The sequence below is a fragment of the Pantherophis guttatus genome, chromosome 4, assembly GCF_059756535.1.
Source record: "Pantherophis guttatus breed Tessera chromosome 4, ASM5975653v1, whole genome shotgun sequence".
NCBI lineage: Eukaryota > Metazoa > Chordata > Lepidosauria > Squamata > Colubridae > Pantherophis > Pantherophis guttatus.
In genome coordinates, this window is record NC_142066.1 from 77,049,833 (window position 1) to 77,076,366 (window position 26,534).

The following is a 26,534-nucleotide window of genomic DNA, read 5'->3' on the forward strand; positions in this document are numbered from 1 at the left end:
TGTAAAAGGGGAAAGTAATGTTTATGTACCTGAGATAGGAGAAATATTGTACAATGTCCTATATGTGCCTGCATTAGATCATAATCTGTTAAGTGTATCCAAGTTGGACAGGCAGGATTATGAAATGCTATTTGCAGGAGGGCAGTACTCCATCAGGAAAGGTGGAAGGATACGTGCACGAGGGGTTAAGAAGGATGGCATGTACATTCTAGGAAGGCAGAATAGTTGTGCATGTGCACTTATGAATGCTCCTACACATGACACCCGTGTACATTTGTTGCGTAGGGGAGTAGCGCATGCAAGTTCCAAAGGGCCACAGAAGATGCCAGACCTAGTTAGGTGGCATAAGCCACAGCAAAAGCCAAAGCAGTGCAAGATGTATGTAGAGTGTGCTGTTTGTAAGGAGGAAAAATACAGGGTGTATCCTATGAGGAAGAAAAACCCAAGGCAAACAAACAGGGGTATACCTAGGAGATCTGAAGGGTATAATAAAGGTTTATGTCCTGAGAGGCTCAAAACTGGTGAGGTTAGGGTAGGTGGTATTCATAATGAACCCCGTACATATCAAGAGATATGGTCATGGTCATTGCCTAAGGAACAACAAGATAAATGGAGGAAGCCGGAGTTAAAGAAAATGTCAGGCAGGCAGAGAAACAAAACTGAGGAAACTGAACTAGTGGAAGGAGAAAGTAAAGTATCCAACCAAGAGAGGGTAAACAGGATGTAATGGAGATTAATAAGATAGAGTGTATAGAGTCAGTAGATAATGACTGTATGAGTAGTTCCAGCAGCTATAATAGTAATGGTATTAGTAGTGTGTGTCGCAATAAGAGTAGGAACCGAAGCAGGAGGCAAGGACATAATGGAAATAGAGAGCATTGTGAATATGTTAAAGCATTCAGCTGTTCAGCTTTAAATGGGAGGAGTGTCAGGATATTGATGAGTTAAAGTTGACCAGCCGCTGTAAGGCTGTGGACCAGGATGAGTCAGCAGGGTTATTGCCCCTTTAAGAAGCTGTCTATATAAGGGAGGCCATTAGAGGCTCTCTCTCTCTCTCTCTCTCTCTCTCTCTCTCTCTCTCTCTCTCTCTCGTGTATCACTCTCCTCGTTGTGTTCTATCTGCATTGTAGTTCTCTGTGTAGAGGTGAAGATTGCTTGCTTGCCTGGTATGTGCCTACCACGTGTATGTATGTATATAGAAGTCTTGTATATAAAACACTGTTTGTAAGACAAACCTTTGTGTCCTGTATTTTGCTCCTGGGTTGTCTCAAAATAATAGTCACGCTTTAAACACTCTGATATACCTAATATTCCTTCCTCCTACTATTTTCCCCACAACCACCCTGTGAATTGAGTTGGGCTGAAAGAGAGTGTGTAGCCTAAAGTCTCTCAGTTATTTTTCTTACCTAAGATGAGACCCACAACCTCCTGATTTCTAAACTGGTACAGAACTAGCTCTCAGTTTTGTTTTTATATCTTCAGTTGAGAGTTAGTTAGATCTCCAACAGAAGTATCACTAAAAGAGCATAGCTGAAATTTTCTCTCATGTTTTTCATTTCTGAAGCATCTTCAGGTATAAATTATTTGTTTTATCTAAAATGGATAAATTGAACTTATTGAATGCTTAATTCCACTACTTTGAACAAAAACGAATAGTAACTGAACTACCAAAGTTTGGTTGCTGACCTCTGAGTATCTCCACCTAATTTCAGAAACTATAACAAGGGGCATTTTATACATGGGTTTCTTATCACATTTTTTTTAAAAAAAAGCATTTATTATTTTTTTAAATTGTTTAAAAACACCTTTATGAGGTAAAGGAGAATATGAAAAAAATCAACAGTCATGGTTGCAGCAGTCACTGGGAAAACACTGACATAATGATATCGCACAAATGTACATGCTAATATTTTTCAGGGGAAATTTTATTTTGTTTATTGCAAATGTTAACTACTTCATGCTTAAATATTCATATTTCAATAACTCACTACAACAGACAAGCAGGAATCTCATGAGAGATTAAGGAATGGCGGGGGGGGGGTAAATTGATCCATTTTTCCATACAACTTGAATTATGTACTAAACATGATTGGACAAGAGCATGCATTACATATCCAACAGAGGATACTCTACATATTCAAGATAAATAGAGAGCACCCTATCTATAACTGTTTATAAAATCAGAACAAATGGCCATTAAGAACTGGAAGCTTGTATTTAAATATTAGCCATAATAATGAGGCTATTCCATGTTAACAGAGCCTTTAATAGGGAAATGACAATGGTTTTTCAAGGCATAACTTTTGAGTAATCAACAGAAAAAGAGTAATAGTTGGAAAGGACCTTAGAAATCTTCTAATTCAACCCCCTACCAAAGCAGGAGACCGTATAATATTTCAGACAAATATCTATCCCATCTCTTCTTAAAAGCATCCAGTGACAGAGCACCCACAACTTCTAAAGGCAAGTCTTTTCACTAATTAATTGTTCTAACTGTCAGGAAATTATTACTTAGTTCTAGGTTGGTCCTCTCCTTAATTAGTTCCTATCCATTGCTTCTTGTTCTGCTCTGATAAAATAGGTTGCCCCTTCTTCTTTGTGGCAGCCCCTAAAATATTGAAACACCACTATTATGTTACCCGGTCCTTCTTTTCACTAGACATATTCAATTCCCGCAACCGTTTTTCCTCCAACCCAATTCCCGTAACCTCCAGCCCTCAATCATCTTGCTGCTCTTTTTTGCACTCTTTCTAGAGTCTCAATGTCTTTTTTTATATCGTGGTGACCAAAACTGGATGCAATATTCCAGGTGAAGTCTTACCAAAGCATTATAAAGTGGTATTAAATTTCACATGATCTGGATTTTATCCCTCTGTTAATGCAGCCTAGGGGTATATTGGCTTTTTTGGCAACTGTAGGCACACCGCCGGCTGAGATTTAAGTGGTTGTCTACTAGAACTTCTAGATCCTTCTCACAGTTACTACTATTGAGTTAGGTACCACCTATTCTATATCTGTATTCTTGACTAATTGCAGAATCTTAACTTTTCTCATCACTAAATTTCATTTTGTTAGATAGAACAAGTATTCAAATCTGTCAAGATCCTTCTGTACATTGAGGTTTGCCTGTGGAGTGTTGGCTATTCCTGCCAGCCTGGTGTCATCTGCAAAAATGTGATGAGTTCCCCTTTTATCACCTCACAAAATTTTACGAAGATATTGAAGAATACTGCTTAAGACAAAACCTTAATGAGGTATCTCTTAAGAAAAGATACCTCATTGCATGCAGATACATTAAGGACTATATGTTGAGTGCAGTTGGTCAGCCAGGTATTATTCCATCTGGCGATGATTATTTTATTATTTTATTTCCTAAAATCCTTAAGATTATTTATTTACACTGAACAAATAAGTTAAATTGAACTACTTAAAAATTTATGCACTTTTCAATTTATTTTTTCTTGCACTGCCCACAGAACTTGTTTAATAATCATAAGGTGAGGGGTTTTTTTCTTCCAAAATCAGTAAGATTGCAAATTTGCTGATAAGTACTATACAGAAAATCTGTTTGATTATCTGTATTGATTGTCTTCTGTATCTACTTTTTCTCTGCGGAAAACTTAAAGTCAAACTTATCTTCCTTTTGGAAATCTATTGTGTGAGATAAAGGAAAATTGTCAATTAAATACTATTAAGAGGGACATTCTACATAGTTTTCTTACAACAGTACAAAAGTGGTTTGCCATTCCGTTCTTCTGGAATATATTTTTAAATTAGTTCTGCTAAAGTTTATCCCAAGCTAGTTTATAAACCTCAGATAAAAAAATCTGTTTAACCTATTTCTTGATTTCATCAGAAGGGCAAATCTATACAGTAAAAAGTAACAATGTAAAAAATGAGATCCATTAAGCATGCCATTATATGTTCAGTTATATGGTTAATTTTAACATGGGCATTTATTAATCTTGCAATCTAAACTAGCCACTTTGCAAGCTAGAGTTAAAAATCCTAGCACTGTGATAACAGAACAAATAGCACAATCACTCACGAGTCAGAATTTGTTTCCATATCATTGTTACTGCATTTCTATACTTCTAAGGTGAACCAAGTTAAGCAGAATAATGATAAGAACACCAAACAAGGGCAGAATCATGACATTTGTTTACTTCCACAGTTTTTTGCATGTTGTGAAGCAGTCCAGAAATATTTTAATATCAATTTAAGTCTATAACCATTTGTCTGGCTTCCCTATTATCCTTTGGCAGCTGTGCACAAGATAAAAGAACAAAAAGTGTACCACTGTACACATCGCTAAACTTCCCCTTTGCATTTACTGAATTATAGTATAAGAGTGCAAGATCTTGCCATTCATAATTTTATATAGAAAGAAAAAAAATGAACAAATAGAAAGGATTGCTCCTAATCCTGTATTGATATGAATATGTTAATAATTATATCCCTATTTAAAATATTAAAGCAAGCACATTTTATGCAGCAAAAATACCTTAAGAATTATGAATTAAATATTTTTCTTCATATATCAACTTTTACTATAATGTATTAACCTGATATTTTTCTGTCATTTTCTTGTACTATGAATTATTATTATAAATTGTATTTTTGGGAACTTTGTGGTATCTGTGATTCTTTTTATTTTCTTAAAATTCTTTACCAGTTGGCATATATGATAAAAATATTTCAATACAGCTAGTCTTCCACTCATGATCGTAATGGAACTTGCTTATTACAGTTGCAAGTCATGATGCTCAGTAAGCGAAGTGACCATGTGATTGCCTTGCTTAATGGCCTCCACATCTGTTCTCCCTGATTAGTCATTAAACAACTGCACAGGTCATTAAGCAGAACATGAAGTGCCTCAAGGATAAGGAAGCCCCTGGAAGTCCTGGCACAAGCCCAGACCTACCTGTTCCAGGCCTCCCAAGGCCTCCCGCTAACCCAAGGACCTTGTGCTCCACTTCCTGCAACTCAGGGACCCTGCAAGCCTTAGGCCTGATTTTTGCGCACACACACACACACACACACACACACACACACTCCCCCCAATCCTTGGTATTCCTTCCCATCCCACCAGACCCCATCCCTTCCACTCCACCTCTTCCACCAATTTCAGTATGCTCTGCTTTCCTAACACAATCTCCACAGTGCTCTGAAAAGCTCTGAAGCTAACATTACACTGCTCCGTTGCTGTCTGCTCTGCATGTGTCACCAGAGTGTTCTGGAGAGTTCCAGAGTTCACATTAGGAAAGTGAAGAAGACCACTCTGTTCACAATGTACTCTGATTTTCTAATGTGAATACTTCTCTGGAATGCTTCAAAAATATCCAGAGATGTTTTCAGGAAATAGAGCATATTCCTAGGCTGGATGGTTTCATTCTAGAAGCGGTTGTAATTTTTAGAGCAGCCACAATTCCTTGCAACCACTCCAAAAATGGTAGCTGTTTCTAGAATATAGCTGTAGAGTCCAGGGAAGCTGAGGGGTCCCTAACACAGGGTCTGGAGATCTTTGAAAGGTAAATCAATGATCAGTGACAGAAGGTGGGGAACCCAGTGGGGTGGAAAGCAGACCCAAGGTTTGTGGAAACCCAGCAGGAGAGAAGAAACATTGGTCTTACCTGATACGATCCTTCTCGTTGAGTGGAGGCAGCATCCAGAAATGAAATGGGTTGTCTTCGTCTGTTAGCCAATAGGACTGAAACTGTCAAAGTTGCGAGGACACGCCTACACCAATGGTCCCCAACTTTTGGTGAAGGAATAGTGACAGCCTCGACGTGTGATGACCAGAAAAACAAAACAAGTGGTCAAACAAGCAAAAAAACCACCCCTTAATGGACCAAGGCCAGCTCCAGGTGGGACTGGATGCTGCCTCCACTCAATGAGAAGGATCGTATCAGGTAAGACCAACGTTTCTTCTCCACTGTAATGGAGGCAGCATCCAGAAATGGGACATACCAAAGCGGTGCTCTCCTTACGGGTGGGTAACAGCCTGGCTCTAGGTCCCCTCATCAGAATGCACCCGTTGGAGGACCCGCCTCCCAAAGGCCGCCTCAGCAGAGGCATAGACATCTAGTTTATAATGCGTGATAAATGGGGACGGTGATGACCAGGTAGCCGCACGGCATACCTCCTCCAGGGAGGCTTGAGTAGCCCACGCTGCACTTGTGGCCGCACTCCGTGTGGAGTGTGCCATAATACTCTTGGGCAGTGGAAGGGCCTGCATCTCATAAGATTTGCCGATACACGCCCGAATCCAATGGCCCAGGGTCGAAGGAATGACCTTGGCCCCCAAGGAGGCTGGCTGAAATGAGACAAAGAGAGACTCCATCTTCCTGAAGGAAAAAGTCCGTTTTAAATAAATTTGGAGTGCTCTTCACACGTCTAATGTGTGCCACTTCTGTTCCAGCGCTTGCACTGGGGAGGGACAGAAATTTGGGAGTACCAGCTCCTGGGCCCTGTGAAACCATGAATTAATTTTTGGCAGGAAAGAAGGATCCAAACACAACACGCCCCGGTTGGCATGAAAAACACAAAGGCCCGGATGGACAGAGAGAGCCGCCAATTCCGAAAACCTCCTGGCCGAAGTTATAGCGACCAGGAACGTCACCTTGAATGACAGGAATTGCAAGGAGGTCTCTCGCAGCGGCTCAAAGGGCTCCCACATAAGAACCTGTAGGAACTTGTAAGGTCCCAAGTTGGAAAATGGTGAACCACCGGAGGCCTGAGATTCGCTGAGCCCCTGAGGAACCTGCGAATGTTTGGGTGGAGAGCCAGACAGTCCAAACCCCCACAGGAGAAAACTGAAGAGAGCCCCGCCAACTGGTGACCGAGTGTGCTGGGCGATAGCCCCTTGTTCAGACCCACTTGCAGAAATTGAAGAATATGGGGCACTGTCACTAAGATTGGGTCAAGACCCGACTTACAACACCAGGAGCAAAATGCCCGCCATGTGGCATCATAAATTCTGTTGGTCGATGCTCTCCTGGAGGCCTGGATGGTGTCAATGACCTCGGAGGAATAGTTATCCTGACTCAGAGCCCTCCGCTCAAACGCCAGGCGGTCAACTGGAACCACTGAGGGTCTGGGTGGACCAGTGCCCCCTGGCTGAGGGAGACTCTGTCCAGCGGTATTCTCCAAGGCCTGGCCACCAAAAGGGCCACTAAGTTGGCAAACCAAGGCCGTCATGGCCAGTGTGGAGCCACCAGGATCACCTCCGCCCGTTCTGCAAGAATTTTCCTTACCACCCCTGGGATGAGGGGAAGAGGTGGAAAGGTGTAGAGCAGTCCTGCCAGCCAAGGGCTGTGAAGCGCATCAACGTTCTCCGCTCCTGGAACCGCAAACCTTGCAAAGAACCTGTTCAGGTGAGTGTTGTCCGGGGTGGCGAAGAGGTCCACAGCCGGTCATCCGAAGCACTCCGTCAGCTCCTGAAACAAATCCGGATGCAGGTGCCACTCTGCGTGGTCAATTGTAGCCCTGCTGAGCCAATTTGCCTGAACGTTGGCAGTCCCTGCAATGTGCTTTGCTCTCAATGACATTTGGAGTTGCTCCGCCCAACTACAAAGACTTTCAGCCTTTTCCATAAGGGCCCTGGATTGGTTCCCCCCGTCTGTTAATATGTGCCTTAGCGGTCACCTTGTCAGTTAAAATCAGTAGGTGCCTGCCAGACACCAGGTCCTGGAACTTCCTAAGGAGTTCGCTAAGTTCCCTAAGGGACCACCCTGAGTTCTAGCCAATTAATGTTGTGGGCTAAGTCTGCCTGAGACCACCTGCCCTAGGCCACCCTGTCCTGTAGATGAGCCCCCCAGCCATAAGAGACTGGCATCAGTCGTTACCGTCAGGCGCTCAGGTTCTTTAAATGAACAACTGTCAGCAAGCGCTGGGGAAACCCACCACTCCAGGGAATGCAATGCCACTGGAGGTAGCCTAACCTTGTGCAGGGAAGTGCTGGTACCTGCCCTCTGATAAGGGAGAAGAAACCACTGGACTGACCTGGCGTGCAAGCGTGCCCATGGCATGACTGAAATGCAGGACACCATCTTGCCCAGGAGGCGCGAAAGCATCACTAGGGGCACCGAGCGAACCCCTTTGATGTGATTCACGAGCTCAACAAGGCTCGCCTGGAGGTCCTGGGAAAAGAATACCCTGCATGCAATGGTGCCAATCTCCACTCCCAAATGCAGCAACCGTGTTGTTGGAGTCAAATGACTCTTCTGCCGATTGACAGAAAACCTGTGCTCCTGAAGCACCTGCATGGTGACATTGATGTCCACACACGCCTGGTCCTTAGAGGCGGATTGGATCAGGATGTCATCCAGATAACACTAGACCCGCACAGGACAAGCCCGAAGGTAGGCCGCTAAGACCGCCAACACCTTCGTGAAAATCCTAGGCACTGATGAAAGGCCAAAGGGCAAGTCCCAGTAATGTTAATGCTGGCCCGCATAACAGAAGAGGAGATACTGCCTATGATCTGGAAGAATGGGGATATGCAAATAAGCCTCAGTTAAATCTATAGAGGTGAGGAAGGTGCCCTCCCTGACGCTGTCCAAAATGGACTTAAGAGAATGCATCTTGAACCGCTTGTAAATCACACAGCGGTTTAGTCTTTTGAGGTCTAGAATTGCCCTATACCCGCCCGAGGCTTTCGGAATTACAAAGAGGATGGAGTAAAATCCCAGCCCCCATTTGGCTTCTGGAACTGGTTGAACAGCATGGATATCCAAAAGAGCCTTGATGGTACAGTGGTCTAAGCACCCTGTTATTAACACAGCTGCCTGCAATTACTGCTGGTTCGAATCTCTCCAAGGCTCAAGGTTGACTCAGCCTTCCATCCTTTCTAAGGTAGGTGAAATGAGGACCCAGTTTGTGGGGGCAATAAGCTGACTTTGTATAAAATATACAAAGGTATGAAGGCTATTGCTTAAAGCATTGTAAGCCGCCCTGAGTCTCCGGAAAAGGGCGGCATATAAATCAAAATTAAAAAAAAAAAAAAAAAGATGTTGGATAGCAGTTTCCATGAGGTCCCGTTTACTCTGATTACCCGAAATGGGGCAAGAAATGAAAAACTTTGGGGGAGTAGAAAGGAACTCTAGAGAGAGGCCCGAACGGACGGTATTCAAAACCCATGCATCCGTAGTAATGCCCTCCCATTGCCTGGCAAATTTGACCAGGCGTTCCCCAATGGGAGGGCCTGTGAGGCAATTATCGCTGGCACCAGAAAAGACGGCTCCCTCCCCCTCAAAAGGGCCATCTGGGTGGGAAGTACTTGAATTTCCCTGCCCCATCCTGCTGTTGATCCTGCCTAGATTGGAATGGCCACTGAGCCCTAACTGGGCCAACCCACCCGTCATGTCCCCAGAAGGACTGGCATTTGTAATATGGGGAAGGGTGTGGATCTGTCCAGGGGGAAAGAGAGGGAAGGACCTTACATTTCTCCTTCGTCTCCACGAGCAGCGGCTCCAGTGGCTCTCCAAATAATTGCTTCCCCGAGAATGGGGCAGAAGCCAGTCGCCACTTCTGCTTGGCATCCGCCTGCCACTGGCGAAGCCATAAAAGGCGCCTGGATGCCACCGATGAAGCGATGGCTTTCGAGGCGAATCTTGCTGCTCCAAGCGTCGCGTCCACTGAGAACTCAAGAGCAGCCGACAACCTATTCAGGTCCTGATGGATTCTCACTTCCGCCACAAGATCCACACAAGGGATTTTGTCCTGCAATTGTCTGAGCCACATTAAGGAGGCACGGTTAAAGAAAGACGCAGCCATTGAGGCCGTTACGGCCCATGCCACCGACAGGTGAACCTTCTTCAGAGATTGCTCAGCTCGTCTGTCCTCCAGTCGAAGGGCCTCTTCTGGAGCATCCGTCATAACGGATGAAGTAACTAATGAGACCATTGGACCATCCACAGCTGGCACCTGAAGTGTCTGTGATAACTCTGGAGCCATGTTGAAAAATCTTTTATCCAGGGAGCTAGGATTTGCTCCTGCCCCTGGAGTGCCCACGGTCTGCCAACAACATCTACAAACAACTGCGGAGAGGGAACCACCTCGGCCTCAGCTTTGGGTTCAGAGAAGAAAGATTCCCTGGCTTGGGCTGACTCAGCAGATGGGTCTGGCGCAGGCAGATGTCCAGCCAATCATGCTGTGGTTGTGGCCTTATATAATAGAGATTTAAATAGTTGAGGACGAAAAAGGCCAACAAAGGTTGGCTGGTCAGGGGATAAGCCCTTGTCCTCTGAGAGCTCCATCTCTCTATCCACATCCTCCTGGGAATCAGAATCAGAGTGAGTGGATGACACTGGGGAGTAAGACCGCTGAGAGTGCAACAACCCCTTTGAAGCCTATCCCCTTATGGGTACACATCTACAGATCCTGAGTAGTCCGACCTGAGGGAAGCTTCCCTGTGGCTGTGGCTGCACTGCAACCCAGCTGCTATACCTTTTTCAATGGCATCAGAAATAATGGCCTCCATGTTAAATGGAAATTGGCCTTGTTGTCTCTCCCCTGATCGGATATCCGATGCACTTGGGGTATATGTGGCCTCTGGGATTAAAACCCTGGGTCTAACAGGCTGTTGCCAAGCTGTAGAGGCAGGAAAGGGATCTGGGAGGGAGGTACTTTCCCTATTGCTGGGCAGATTGCCTGCTAAAGGCAACTCAGCAGTACCATCTGGTGACAGAGAATGGCTAGGCCGACTGTCAGAAGCCTGAGGTAAAATTAACTGCCGTTCTGCATAATGGTGGGAAAATTGTGCCCCAGAAGGTTGGGGCATGGACTCACTGCTGGCCAGAGCCCTGGCCACCTCCTTATCAAGTGCCTTCTGGCGCCTCACCTCGTCCCTCTGCGCTGCCTTAGATGGCTTTGGAATCTTCTTTGATCTCTTTGAGATCTTCGCAGCCGCTTTCCTGCTGCAGACCTCGCTCCCGAGGTGTCTGCACGCTTGTCGCCCAGGATGCCCACCTGTGTGGTGGCCAAAGTGGCAGGCAGAGTCCCATTGACGCTGGGCGCCACGTCCATTTTTTCTAAGCCGCTGAACAGCTGAGCCGATCAAAGGCTGCAGCCGCAATGAAGGAAAGCCCTGGGCTGCTTCCGAGAGTGCTCAGACCAGCAGAAGCTTGGGAATCGTGCCCACTTCTAGGGCAGTGGCCGGCTACTCACGAGAATGCCCGTATTGGGTAGGGTCTTCTTGAGCGTAGCGTCGGTGTCTGTCAGTGACAGCCCAGGCTTCTATCAGCCTGGCTGTCCTTTGGCCAGAAGCAGAGCGCTAAGCTTACCGTCAAGCCGGAATACTTCAGAGCCTTGTCCCTAGGCTGTCGGGTCAGCGCGGTGAGCTACGCTCAACTGGCTGCCCAACAGTCACCGGCCGGTGGCCTGCTTGCCATGGGGCGGCCTTCAACAGGCTTGAGCTAAAAGCTCTTCACGCTGGTATATTGGTGGCACAGCAGTACGTTGGTAATATAGCTGCCACAGAGAACAAATAAAAATAAAAAACAATTTATACAATCCAATTTTAGCAATCCAGAAATAAGTTGCCCTTGCAAAACACACGTCTGTCCACAGCAAAGACTGAGACAAAAGCTGGGGACCGTTGGTGTAAGCATGTCCTTGCAACTTTGACAGTTTCAGTCCTATTAGCTAACAGATGAAGACAACCCATTTCATTTCTGGATGCTGCCTCCACTACAATGGAGAATAGGGTGGAGACAGCTGGAGGGGCTGCTACAGCATCCCTGCGGTTGATGGTAAGGACAAATGAACCTAAGAGCACTGCAGCAACTTTAACTTTGAAGCTTGGTCATAAGTAGCTTTCAGAGGTAGGGGGTATGTATCATAACTTCAAAAGATGGCTAAGCAACTCCTCATAAATCAAGGACTTCCTAAAAAACATATAATAAATAAAGCCAACAAAATGGAAGAAACTAGGGAGCTTTATTTATCTATTTTATCCCCCTTCTTTTTTATAAATAACTCAAAGCAGTGAACATATCTAATATTCCTTTATCTTCCTATTTTCCCCTCAACAACCTTGTAAGTTGGGTTGGGACTGACCAAAATCACCTAGGCAGCCTGCATGCCTAAGTGGAACAGAACTCATGGACTTCCAGGTTCTAGCATGGTGCAAGACAGAATTAATGCAGGCAAAAGTTAAAAGCATTTAACATACTACTTTTATATACAAGAATGGAAACAGTACAATTCAGTACATGCTTGTTTTTAAAATCAGCAGTCTTTTTCCCAGAAACAATTATAAATTACCTTATAATTATGTACTGACAAAATAATGCTTATAAACATACCTTTATCTTTCTTGAAATCTAAAGCATCTTCTTTATCTGTCACTATTTCTTTCATGTTGATTATACTTGGATGATTTAGTTGTCGAAGAATCTTTATTTCCCTAATAGCTGTAATAGGAAAACCTTCTTTTTCATTATCCAACCGTACTTTCTTTAATGCCACCATTTCCCCTAGGAAAATATTAGTCAAACTGTTATTAGCAAGAACTAAACATATTGGATGACATAACCAGAAAACAATTTCATATTATAAATATATAGAATAGATTATATGAATAGAAAAAAACTATTGTGACTAACTAATAAATTATAGTATTTTGAATTAAAAATCTCTACAAGCTCTATATTTATCAAAACGTGAAGTTCACCAAGGCCTTTTCTTTGATTCAGCAAATCAAGTATTCTGTCAATTAGTTAATTAATTATGCTAGCTGCAGTTCAGCAGTTCACCGGCTCAAGGTTGACTCAGCCTGGGTCAAATGAGGACCCAGATTGTTGGGGGCAATATGGTGACTCTGTAAAATGCTTAGAGAGGGCTGTAAAAGCACTATGAAACGGTATAGAAGTCTAAGTGCTATTGCTATAATCAAGATTGACTTAACTTTAAAAGACTAGACAGCCAACCTAGTATAATAATTAAGTCACATAGCTAGGAATCAAAAGGCTATGGGTTCTAATTTTACCTTAAACATGTCATCTTAGGCCAGTCATTCTTTCTCAGCCTGAGGAAACACAATGCCAAACCCCTTCCAAAATTTTGTCAAGTAAACTGCCAAAACTACAGATAGTTCTTAATTTATGACCACGATTGAACTCCAAATTTCCATTGCTAAGCATGGCAGTTATTAAGTGAGTTATGCCTCATGTACATTTTTTGCCACAGTTGTTAAGCAAATCCCTGCAGATATTAAGTGAATCACGCCATCATTAAGAGAATCTGGCTTCCTCCCAATGATTTTGCTTGTTGGAAACCAGCTGAGGTTACAAGTGGTGATCACATGACCCCAGGACAGAGCAACTGTCATACATACATGCCAGTTACCAAGCACCAAAATTTTGATCACATGACTAGGGGATGCTGCAATCGTTGTACGAAAAATCACTTTTTTTCCATGTTGTTGTAACTTTGAACAGTCACTAAACAAATGGCTTTAAGTTGAGAACTAACTACCTGTAGTTCAGAAAAATGCCAGGAGTCAGCACTGAATAGAGTTAATTGAGTGGAATTAACACATCTTAAGTCAGTTTTCATGTCTTCTCTCATGTCTCCATATATACCTAAGCCATAATTCCATAATGTATTCATTTTTATGGGGTATGTACATTGCCAAACCAATTCTTAGCTTTTTGATAGCATAAATGCTTATCTTAATACCTACTATACATATATACATACGTGTGTGTGTGTGTGTGTGTGTAGGAATTTCTCCTCCCAACAGAAAACGGAACACATGAAGAAACCATAAAATCACTAATAAAGAGTTTTCCAAATACTATGTTAAAGAATAAGTACAGATAGTCTTCAACTTACAACAGTTCATTTAGTGACCATTCAAAGTTACAGCAGCAATGAATAAAATGACTTATGACTGTTTTATACATTTATAAGTGTTGTAGCATTCCCATAGTCACATGATCAGAATTCAGACGCTTGACAATTAACTCATATTTATGATTGCTTTGCAGTTTCTGACAAGCAAAGTCATTGGGAATGTTAGATTCAATTCATAACCATGTTATTAATTTAACAACTGCAGTGATTCATTTAACAACTGCAGTAAGAGGTAAAATTCACTTAACAACTCTCTCATTTAGCAACAGAAATTTGGGGCTCAATTATGGTCGTAAGTCAAGGACTATCTGTATGCATTCTGATCTTGTACTAATAGAAACTGCAACAATTACTTATTATATTTGTTGTGAATTATAATTTTAAACTTACCTGTATCTTTATCCCTTGCTTTGTAAACTTGCCCATATGTGCCTTCTCCAATAATGCCAATGATATCAAACTTATCTACACAACGTTTCCCCCAGTCAATTTCTTTCTGCTTTGTTTCACCATGACGCGGTCCACATATCCTAACCAAACAATTAGTAAGATTTTGTTCCACAAGAATATATTTACTTTTTTGTCTAAAAATATACTTCTCTGTACATTTCTCTCTGTAAATATGCCATTACATATTAAATTATTTTTAAAAAAATCAGTCACTCATTAGCATTTTTCTACATTTTATATCCTCCTTCTTGTAGTGCTCTACTACAAATCTTATGCAACCATCTTCATCCAAACTGGCTGCTTTGCTTTCATATTTCCCATTAAGCCTTTTTTGTTTTTTTTTCATTGGATGGATTTCTCAAAAGTAGATTACAGTATATTGTGAAGATTGCCTATTTCTATAGTTCAAACAAAATAAAGCAGGTTTTTTTTTTTACTGGTAAAATAGGGAAATTGAATGATCTGGAATACCAACCAGAAACATTTAAAAACAAGTAGTTTCTTTTTTTCCTCTCCTTCATGGATTACTGCCTTGTTGTGGCGAAGGGGCTTGCGTAGCTCAATGAAGCTATGAGCTATGCCGTGCAGGGCCACCCAAGACGGACAGGTCATAGCCGAGAGCTCTGACAAAACGTGATCCACTGGAGAAGGAAATGGCAACCCACTCCAGTATATTTGCCATGAAAACCCCATGGACAGTACCAAAAGGAAAAAAGATATGACGCTGGAAGATGAGCCCCTCAGGTCGGAAGGTGTCCAATATGCTACTGGGGAAGAGTGGAGGGCTACTACTAGCAGCGTCAGAAAGAGTGAAGCGACTGGGCCAAAGCCGAAAGGATGCTCAGTTGTGGATGCATCTGGTGGTGAAAGGAAAGTCCGATGCTGTAAAGATTTTTTTCTCCATACGAACCTGGAATGTAAGATCCATGAATCAAGTGAAGCTGGACATGGTCAAACAAGAGATGACAAAGACTGAACATCGACATCTTAGGAATCAGCGAACTAAAATGGACAGGAATGGGTGAATTTAATTCAGATGACCATCAGGTATACTACTGTGGGCAAGAATCCCTCAGAAGAAATGGAGTAGCCTTCATAGCCAATAAAAGAGTAGGAAAAGCAATACTGGGATACAATCCCCAAAATGACAGAATGATCTCAGTTCAGATACAAGGCAAACCATTTAAAATCATAGCAATCCAAATCTATGCCCCAACCACTGGTGCTGAAGAGGATGAAATTGACCAGTTCTATGAAGCCCTACAGCACCTTATAGAATTAACACCAAAAAATCATCATGGGGGATTGGAATGCTAAAGTAGGAAGCCAAAAGATAATCGGGATAACAAGCAAGTTTGGTCTTGGAGTACAAAATGAAGCAGGGCACAGGCTGATAGAATTTTATCAAGACAATACGATGGTCATAGCAAACACTCTTTTCCAACAACCCATGAGATGATCTACACATGGACATCACCAGACAGTCAACACAGAAATCAGATTGACTATGTGCTCCGCAGCCAAAGATGAGAAGCTCTATACAGTCAGTAAAAACAAGACCAGAAGCTAACTGTGATTCAGATCATGAGCTTCTCGTTGCAAAATTTAGACTTATATTGAAGAAAGTAGGGAAAAGCACTAGGCCACTCAGGTATGAATTAAATCATATCCCTGATGAATATACAGTAGAGGTGACAAATATATTTAAGGAATTAGATCTTATAGACAGAGTGCCTGAAGAACTATGGATGGAGGTTCACAACATTGTACATACAAGAGGTAGCAACTAAAGCCATCCCAAAGAAAAAGAAAGGCAAGAAAGCAAAATGGCTGTCTGAGGAAGCTTTGCAAATAGCTGAGGAAAGAAGGGAAGCGAAAGGCAAGGGAGAAAGGGAAAGATACACCCAATTGAATGCAGAATTCCAGAGAATAGCTACAAGAGATAAGAATACCTTCTTAAATGAACAGTGCAAAGAAATAGAAGAAAACAATAGAATAGGAAGGACCAGAGATCACTTCAAGAAAATTGGAGATATAAAGGGAACGTTTCATGCAAACATGGGCATGATAAAGGACCAAAATGGCAGGGACCTAACAGAGGCAGAAGAGATTAAGAAGAGATGGCAAAATTACACAGAAGAACTATACAAGAACGAGTTTAACATCCCTGATAACCATGATGGGGTGGTCACTGACCTCGAGCCAGACATCCTAGAATGTGAAGTCAAACGGGCCTTAGGAAATCTGAGCAACAACAAAGCTAGTGGAGGAGACAGTATTTTAGCTGAGCTATTCACAATCTTAAAAGATGATGCAGTAAAAGTGCTACACTCAATTTGCCAGCAACTTTGGAAAACTCAACAGTGGCCACAGGATTGGAAACGGTCAGTTTATATTACAATTCCAAAGAAAGGCAATGCCAAAGAATGTTCAAACTATCGCACCATCGCACTCATTTCACATGCTAGTAAGGTTATGCTTAAAATCTTACAAGCTAGGCTCCAGCAGTATATGGATCAAGAACTACCAGAAGTATAGGCAGGATTTCGAAGAGGCAGAGGAACTAGAGATCAAATTGCTAACATCCATACCCTGGATCATGGAGAAAGCTAGGGAGTTCCAGAAAAACATCTACTTCTGCTTCATTGACTATGCTAAAGCCTTTGATTGTGTGGATCACAACAAACTGTAGCAAGTTCTTAAGAGATGGTAGTACTGGACCATCTTGTCTCTTGAGAAATCTATATGTGAGTCAAGAAGCAACAGTGAGAATTGGACACGGAACCACTGATTGGTTCAAAATTGGGAAAGGAGTCCAGCAAGGCTGTATACTGACGCCCTGCCTATTTAACTTATATGCAGAGCACATCATGAGAAAGGCAGGGCTAGATGAATCAAAAATTGGAATTAAGATTGCAATATCAAAAACGTTAAGAGAAATATCAAAAACCTGAGATATGCAGATGATACCACTTTAATGGCAGAAAGTAAAGAGGAACTAAAGAGCCTCTTGATGCGGGTGAAGAAGGAGAGTGCAAAAATTGGCTTGAAACTCAATATTAAGAAAACTAAGATCATGGCATCCGGCCCTCTCAATTCCTGGCAAATAGATGGGGAAGAAATAGAGGTAGTGACAGGTTTTATTTTCCTGGGCTCCAAGATCACCACAGATGGGGACTGCAGCCAAGAAATTAAAAGACGCTTGCTCCTGGGGAGCAAAGCTATGGCAAATCTAGACAGCATACTAAAAAGCAGAGACATCACCCTGCCAACAATAGTGCGTATAGTCAAGTTTTCCCAGTTACAATATATGGTTGTGAAAATTGGACCGTAAGAAAGGCTGAGCACCAAAGAATTGAGGCCTTTGAACTATGGTGCTGGAGAAGATTCCTGTAAGTCCCTTGGACAGCAAAGCGATCAAACCAGTCAGTCCTAGAGGAGATCAACCCTGACTGCTCTTTAGAAGGCCAGATCCTGAAGATGAAACACAAATAGTTTGGCTACCTAACGAGAAGGAAGGATTCACTGGAGAAGAACCTAATGCTGGGAAAGATTGAGGGCAAAAGAAGAAAGGGACGACAGAGGACAAGGTGGCTGAATGGAGTCACTGAAGCAGTAGGCGTGAGCTTAAATGGACTCCAGAGGATGGTAGAGGACAGGAAAGGTTGGAGGAACATTGTCCATGGGGTTGCGATGGGTCGGACACGACTTCGCAACTAACAACAACAGTTTTTTTTTTATTCTGTTCTTAAATTGTTCTCGAATTAGTCTATTTCACAACCTGCACTTAACATATAAGACAAATAACAATGAAATAATCTTATTTTACCACAGCATTCAACACACTACATTATGATCTATGGATTGGTATATTTCTGCCCAAATACTATAGTTCTGAATGCAAAACAAAAATGAGGAGACTACAGAGAATTTATCTACTGAAGAACATACAAATCCATTAATAATTTAAAATATAACTCTTCTACTTCATGCACAAAATACTAAAAGCAATCTTACAATAGAATTCTATAGTGAATCAGTTATCAATTCCCCAATGATTGAAACAAGGATTTAAAATGATTTTAATATTTTATATTTATTATGATCTATATATAAAAAAATAAATGCACATACTTTGGTCTCTTTTTATGATGTGATTGCACTAGAATCTTTTTCTCTTCAGGGCTTTGAGATATATCATCTCCTCCGGGAAACTCAGGTGGCAATGGCAAGTCTGCAAGCAAATGGCGTAATTTCTTCTCCACTTCTTTTTTCACTGCTTTTACTGAAATGTTACCTTGCAAACTATAGCAAAATAAAAAGATTTTTTATATCAGCGTAAATGACAAATTTAAAATTAAAACAAAGCATCATTTAAAATTAAAACAAAGCATAATACATTGTTCCAATATCATATTTATGTAAACATAAGAGAAAAAGTTAAAATCTAGACATTTGGTAAAATACAAGGAACAGTGAACATTAGTACTAATCCATGTACTTTATATACATTATTAAGTAGCCAACAAAATGGACTGGTTTTAGCTACAAACACTTTTTAAAGCGTATGTAAGATTAGAAGTTAATGTTAAAATAACAAAAAGTATTTACACTTCATTAAACCCGTCTAGGATTTGCAGGTTGACACTGCATCTTTAAAATTATATTTCACAACTCACCAATCTGTATCTTTATCTTCAGGCAGCATAGGAGGAAAAGGCAGGGGTGGCAGAGTGGAAGTGATTGGTGCAACACTACAGTCTTTCTCCTTAGATGCTGCAGTTAGGATATGAGGCTTATTCTTCTCTTTTACTACAACAGGTTGTGTTGTTGATTTAACAATGGTTGATTTATTTTCTTTTGCTGCTAAAACGTTTTGTTTAGCCACTTTCTCTATAACCACATTGTTTTCCACTTTAGTTTCCTGAACAGAAACTTTTGTTTTTGTCTTATCATTTTTCAAGGTTGAACTATTTGAAGGGGAAGATATATTTTCTATTTTTATCTTTTTTACTTCCTTTACATTATTCACTTGTTGTACAGCAATTCCTATATCAGTTCCCTTAGTAGGTGTAGAGGTGTTTGAAACTTTAGCATTGGCTTTAGCTGCCTCTGCTGCCCTGGCTTTTTTGTTCTTGTTCAGTTCAGCTCCCAGGCTGCTTTTTAGAGTCAGAGTACTGGGAGAAATACTGGACTGCCGACTTCTGGATCTTGACAATCTGTGTCTACTACGAGATCTTGAATGTCTGGATGAGTAAGGACTTCTGCTTCTGGATTTTGCTGATTTTCTGCTTATAAAAATAAAGTTTTAGTGAGTAAATATTGTTATACTTGTAAATTACAATGAACACTTTTATAGCCACCCCATTAACATGTTTACTGGTTAGCTGGCTTTTTTTTAATCAAAAAACTTTAATAACAGCAAAAGGTCATTATGTCACCTAACAAATTTTAAATGTGTGTTTATATTTAAGAATACTTCCAGCAAATTTTAAGCGTGTAAATCTGAATTATTAATTCAGAATATCACAAAAGCTAAGATTTCATCCAAAAAATTGAAAGCTTTGAAATGGTTTATTGAAAGTTTTAATTTCTAATTTAGAAAGCAAATAAATAAATTTGAAAATTTAACCCTAATCATTAAAATATAAAAAGCCTTCTACAATAACAGCTGTAAATTTTTTGATATATCTATACAAATATTCTGTAACAGATTTTTAAAATATTCAGTCCTCAATTTACATTGCAAAAATATAGTATGCTTATTTTAAAATAACCAGGTTTAAAATTAAATCTACATTTTCATATCCAATTAGAACACTAGGCAGAAGAGAGTTTGGGGGAGGGGGTTTGAAAAGTTAAACAGAACCAAGTTTGATTTAGATGGGATAAATTAGAATTTTTACTTTTAAACAACATAGATTAGGTTTGATCTCTGTGTAGAAAGCAAGGAATCTTTTAGAACTGGAAGAAATACAAATGAAAGTGACAGCTGCAAAAATGACCAAGGAAATCTGACATTAGATACAAGACATAAAAATTATTTCAAGTTAGATTGATAGGTATTGACTTTTTTAAAATCTTGGCATGAATTATAAATTGTTCAATGTAGAAAATCTCTTCAAAATAGAAAAAAAAATAAAAAACTTAAAACAATATGTGATTTGTTTAACAAGAAACACGTACTAGGAAAATATGTAAAATATTTAAGTCAAAAAAATCTGGAAGAATTTATTTCAGCAGAACTGAAACAAAATGCTTTGTATATAAATCCTTAGCTATATCCAAAACTTATACTGACTGTTGATTGTGGCACATATGTCAGGGTAAAACAGGCAGATTAAATTTTTGATATTGGAAAGTTATATCGCAAATGAAAATAAAATAGCATTTTATGCAGTATGTGGCTAAATTATTGGATTTTACATGAAAATGTATGGTTCCTGGAGAATTGGAATCAAGTGGTTTCTCCACAAAAGGAACTTCTCAGAAAAATATTAGAAATACAGAGGGTAAATTAACCATTTTCAATTTAATGTATAATTTGGAGCATTTTGATTGCCAGAGATATAAAAGGGTTATTGAAAATAATATATTTATTTTTATGAAAGACAATAGATTTTTCAAGAATGGATATCATTTGGATTTCTATGATTTGGCTAATAATATTTATAAAGTGGAAGCATTATGAAAGATCTTTTCAAATCACTTTTAAAAGGAAAAATGGATCGTCACGGAAAATGTCAGAATGCCAAAATACTGGACCAAAAAATAAAATATGAACTTTTGATAATTACCGTATTTTTCGGAGTATAAGACGCACCTATCTTTTTTGGTTTTGTTTTTTTTTTAAGTTTTTTTTTTATTTTTTTTGACAAACACACATACAAACATACAATGTATTTTCTTTGAACAGAGTATTTGGCTGGTTCACAAATTTAAACAGTGTTTAGTCATTTCAATTAATTTTACAATTTCTATATTTCCTTTTTGCCATATTTATTCTTCATCTATTTTTTTAAAAAACTAATATTACCCTTCATCCTTATCTCTAATCTTAATCAAATTCAATTTTCCCTTCTATTCTATATGATACTCCTTCCCATTGTCTTCCTCACATTGATTAATTATGTAATATTACAATTGTTTAATACAAATTCAACATTTTAATATAAATTAGTTATATAACAGTGATGGCTAACCTTTTTGCCGCCGCGTGCCAAAAGTGGGGGGAGCACGGGGGCGGGTGTCACACATGCGTGTGCCCACACCCATAATTCAATTCCCCCATGCCCCGCCCCCTGCACATGTGTGTGCGCCCCCCCTTCGCGCCCTCACTGCTTTTGGCACAGTAAGGCAAAAAGGTTACCGGTGGGCCTGGTAGGCCTGTTTTTCAAACTCCCCAGGCTCCAGAGGATTTCTTGGAGCCTGGAGAGGGCGAAAACAGCCTTCCCTACCCCCCAGAGGCTCTCCGGAGACCGGAAACGGCCCCTTTCCCGACTTCCAGTGGGCCAGGAAGGCCCGAAAATCAGCTGGCTGGCACGCACATGCGTGCTGGAACTGAGCTAGAGCAATGCTTGCGTGCCCACAGATATGGCTCTGCGTGCCACCTGTGGCACACATGCCATAGGTTCGCCATCACGTATATAACTATATTTTTGTATATTAATCAATATGAACATGAATATTCCAATTATTTCCATGCAATCCAACTTCTTACAAATCAATTAATTATATTTACCAATAATAATAAACCAAATAATTTCCCCTCTTATGTTACTTATTTTCACATCTTAAACTCTCCCAATAACCCACATAGCTTTGCCCATATAATCCTCCAAATCACAACTTAATCACTTTTCCTTAATCACAATATATAATTAAAAATATTTCAATCATTACAACTTCCCTAATTAAATTTAAAAATGTTCTAGCTGTTATCCAAGCTACAATTTAATCCTTTTTTACTTTCACCACCATATACCATTAAAGGTATTTCAATTGTTAGTTTATACTTATTCATATTTCTAAAAAAAATAAAAAAATAAAAACTTATCATTGTCTAGATTTCAAAAATACAAAGACAAATATTCCAATTATTATTCATTTCATTTTTACAATCATGATTTCCCATTTATTTCTTACTACTATTCATATTTCAATTCTAAATATGTATAACATTTTTCTCTTTCATTTCTTTTTCTCCCTTCCCATTTTTATTTTTGCCTTTTTCGTTCTCTTTTTCTTTTGTGTTTAAAATCTTGAACTCTCCTCTTTTGCTCTAAATTTCACATTGTTTGTACCTACCTTTTTTGGTGAGGAAAAAGAAGAAAAAAGAAATGTCGCTTTGTCTCTGCCTAATTTTGCCTCGCTGTCGTTTTCAGCATAGCTTGATTAGCACAAGGAGAAAAAAAATCTGCTCCAGGCATTTAGCTCTTTGCAGCAAGCAGCAGAGCCCTGCACAAAACAGCTGAGAGCAAATCAGCTGAGAGTTGGGAGGCCAATCTAATCAACTTGTGCTAATTAGTCTATGCTGAAGCTGAAAGGAGCTGTTTTTTTCTTGCTGTTTGCTTGCAAGGAGGTAACTGCTGCAAGAGTGGGGGCCAGTGGGAGGGCAGGGCTACATTCAGTGTATAACACACACCTAAATTTTCACCCCCTTTTTGGGGATAAAAAGGTGCCTCTTATACTCCGAAAAATACGGTATTCCATCTTTTCTATGGCTTTCAAAAAAGTTCAAAGAAGTAACTATTTTTTCTGGTTCTGCTGAAGTTTGGGAGAAGCTAAATTTAAAATTGAAGAGATATAAACAATGATAATTCAACTACTGTATAAAAATGCATAGCAACTGAACCAGTTTATTTCCTTGTCAACATTCAGCATCAGGGTTACCATTGGATTATTAAGGAGGGCTTACAATGTATGGACATCATTAAAAAATATATTTGCTAATGATACATCAACTGTATCGTATTTGTAAAAGACACTAAGTTCAACTGAAAATCTTTTGAGTACTAATCCAACTATTAACTGCAATGGTTTCTTCTATTGATTGAGAAGAACTTTTTATTTCTTTGGAATAATTGATTCAAAACTGAAAAGCAATTTAAGAATTAAAAAAGCAGAAAAGTTGCCCCCACTCACAGGACAATAAAAAAAAGATAACAGATAAAGTATTCACTAATTACAACGTTATTTAACTTACTAGCACTAACTTGACTGAAATTGCCTGTTTTTAAGAAACAAAAATCAAATGCATATTTTCTATTAATAAACAATTTTATTATTTGTTTGGGATAATTTCTTTAAAGAAGTTATCAGTTCAATGTGAAAGCTGGTGATGGACATAGAAAAATGTTTCCAAATATCCACTCAGTTAATTGAACTGGTGATGGTTACTAATACTTATATAATTGTAATATGATATAATATATCAATATAATTATATATTTTAAAAATTAATCTGGAACAAGAGAGAGACAAGGTACTCCTCAACTTATAAATATTCATGTAGTGACCATTCGAGGTTACAACAGTTCTGAAAAGTTATTTATGACTGTTTTTCACACTTGCAGCATGTACATGGTCTGTGATCAAAATTTGGATGCTTGGCAACTGGCATGTATTTATGATGGTTGCAGTGTATAAGGGTAATGTGATCAACTTTTGCAACTTCTTGAAAGCAAAGTCAATGGGGAAGTCACTTAACAACCACATTACTAACAACTAACAGTGATTTACTTAACTGTGCAAGAAAGGTAGTAAATTGGGTAAAACTCACTTAACTGTCTTAGCAACATAAATTTTGGGTTGAATTGTGGTCATAACTTTCTATACGCAATTCAGATTTTAAACATCAAAAGTATTATATGTCAAAAGAAGAAATTCTAAAATCTTTCTGAGTAGAAATTTAAATCAAATCCACTTTATTTAAGAAATCCTTTTTATTAACAAAAATAATCCTATTTGAATTTTCAGAATCATTAACAAATTCAAGTGAATTAGAGACAATCATAATACTTCATCGAAAACAAGTACTTTGTATTCAGATTTATCATTGGACCCCCACATAACATCTGCAGAATATCCTTCATCAAATTCAGAAACTGAGACTCTTTTGAACATTTAGTCATAATTATCATTCCTGTCGAGTCAGCTTGGGGTAGTGGTTAAGGTTTCTGAAATAGGTATCTTTATGTCCTATCTTACTCACAAAGCCAAGTGACTTTAGGCTAGTCAGTTTCTCTGAATCCTATGATGACAGCAAATCACTTCTAAAAACCTTGCCAAGAAAACAGCAGGGATTTGTAGTAGTCTCTAAGAATCAAATACAATTGAACAGATGAAAAAAAAACCCATATCATGTAATAAAATTAGGATTTAACGATCCCAATATGACTCTTAAAAACCAATTGATCATCTAATAGTTTCCCTGGTTCCTGGTTTATCTAAATGTAATTCAAAGTGCTGATAATGTAAAACTACCAACAGTATAAAGCAAAAACGCATGAAGAAACATCTCCAAATGAAAATAATATATACTAACCTCATTTTCTAAGGCCCATCTCTGTGCAGCTGGATCTCAACAAGGTAAACTATCAACAAATGAAAATCACTTTTCAACTAAAAATTGCATTTAAAATATTTAACTGTTGCTACTTCTTTTTATTTTATTCAAATAAGCCACTTCCTTTATTTTCTTAGATTACTTTACTAATTGAATATGATTTTACAAAGCTTCTGTGGGGTTTTTTGTTTGTTGTATTTTTAATTACTATTTAATTTTATATTATTTTATAATAATTTATTTCATTTTATATTATTTACATTATAGTCCTAGTGGACAATTACTTAAATATGAGCCAGCAGCGCTGCAGCTATTCTGACCCAGCCTTAGCAAGTAATGATAAGCCGCTTATTCACAAGTAAAAACAAACCCCTTTTCAAACAGGGTAGAAGCAGTCTTTCATTCACATGGATAAACAAAAATCAAACATAATTAGTCCCAACAGATCTAATAAAGAAATCCAAATTGCTTGCTGTATCCTAAAAGTGAATGGTTGCCTGTGACAACTGGCCACTCCCACATTTATTTTTACTACCTATTTATTTCCCATCCAGGGAGGGTGGCTGGCTAACGTCCATGTCTGCATTTCCTTGAAAACTGGCTTATTGTTTTCCTTTGCTCTCCTCTCTTTTCCTCTCTCCACCTACTAGCATTTGGGATGGGCCTCATCTATTCCTCCCCCTCACTCAGCTGTCTCTGATGCTGTTTCCTTATCAGGGCTTTCCAAAGGCTCTGAAGCTGGCCCAGGCTTTCCATCCACCTCCTCCTCATCCAACTCTGCAGCTATCTCTACTGGCAGCCGATGGGCCACAACAGCAGCTGCGAAAAAAAGCCAAAGCAATGCAAGGTTGCATGAACAAAAGAATAGAATCAAGATCATGGAAGGTATTAGTACCGCTTTATAAAGTCTTCGTAATACAACACTTAGAATACTGCATCACGTTTTGATCACGTTATAAAAAAGATGTGTAGGCGCTTGAAAGAGTGCAGAAAAAAGCAACAAAGATGATTAGAGGGCTGGAGCTAAAACAGCTGCAGGAATTGGATTGGTCTAGTCTAGTGAAAAGAAGGTGCTATCTAATCACTAAGGTGATATGATAGCAGTGTTCCAATATTTGAGGGGCTGTCACAAAGAAGGGAGGGTCAATCTATTTTTCAAAGCATCAGAAGACAAGGCAAGAAACAATGGATGGAAACTAATCAAGGAGAGAAGCAACCTACAACTAAGGAGAAATTTCCTAACAGTGAGAATAATTAACCAGTGGAATGGCTTCCTTTCAGAAGTTGTGGATGCCCCATCACTGGAGGCTTTTGAAAGGGACTAGACAGCCACTTGTCTCGAATGGTATAGGGTCATTCGCTTGAGTAGGGGGTTGGACTAGTAAACTTCCAAGGACTCTTCCAACTCTGACTCTATCAGGTCAGTCTTCTTTGGATGAGTTTCAGGTTTTAAGACTTGATGATGCAGACATGTGTATGGGTCAATACAGTGAATTGCATTAAGTCTTTAAATCTTTACCCTTAAGGCATATTATATCTATCAGGATGCTCAAACAAGCATTATTCAAGATGGTGCTGCACCCCTTATCAAAAGTTATAGTTTAGGGTTCTTTTGCATCCAGCTTTTCATTAGAGCACAAAAGGCTTCTGTCATACA

The 26,534-nt window shown here is 39.6% G+C and overlaps 1 protein-coding gene across 2 annotated transcripts in view; it reads right to left on the reverse strand.

Moving 5' to 3' along the window:
- The window catches only part of CDK13 (cyclin dependent kinase 13), a 70,628-nt gene that overhangs the window by 36,038 nt on the left and 8,056 nt on the right, over nucleotides 1-26,534 (reverse strand). The window contains exons 2-5 of one of the 2 annotated variants that reach the window (XM_034415092.3): nucleotides 18,990-19,598; nucleotides 18,445-18,615; nucleotides 14,251-14,390; nucleotides 12,309-12,479 (exon numbers count right to left, since the gene is read on the reverse strand). In XM_034415092.3, coding sequence (XP_034270983.2) covers nucleotides 12,309-12,479; nucleotides 14,251-14,390; nucleotides 18,445-18,615; nucleotides 18,990-19,598 — 1,091 coding nt within the window. Of the gene's footprint in view, nucleotides 1-12,308; nucleotides 12,480-14,250; nucleotides 14,391-18,444; nucleotides 18,616-18,989; nucleotides 19,602-26,534 lie in introns of both variants that reach the window. The other variant, XM_034415021.3, reaches the window with a different exon arrangement.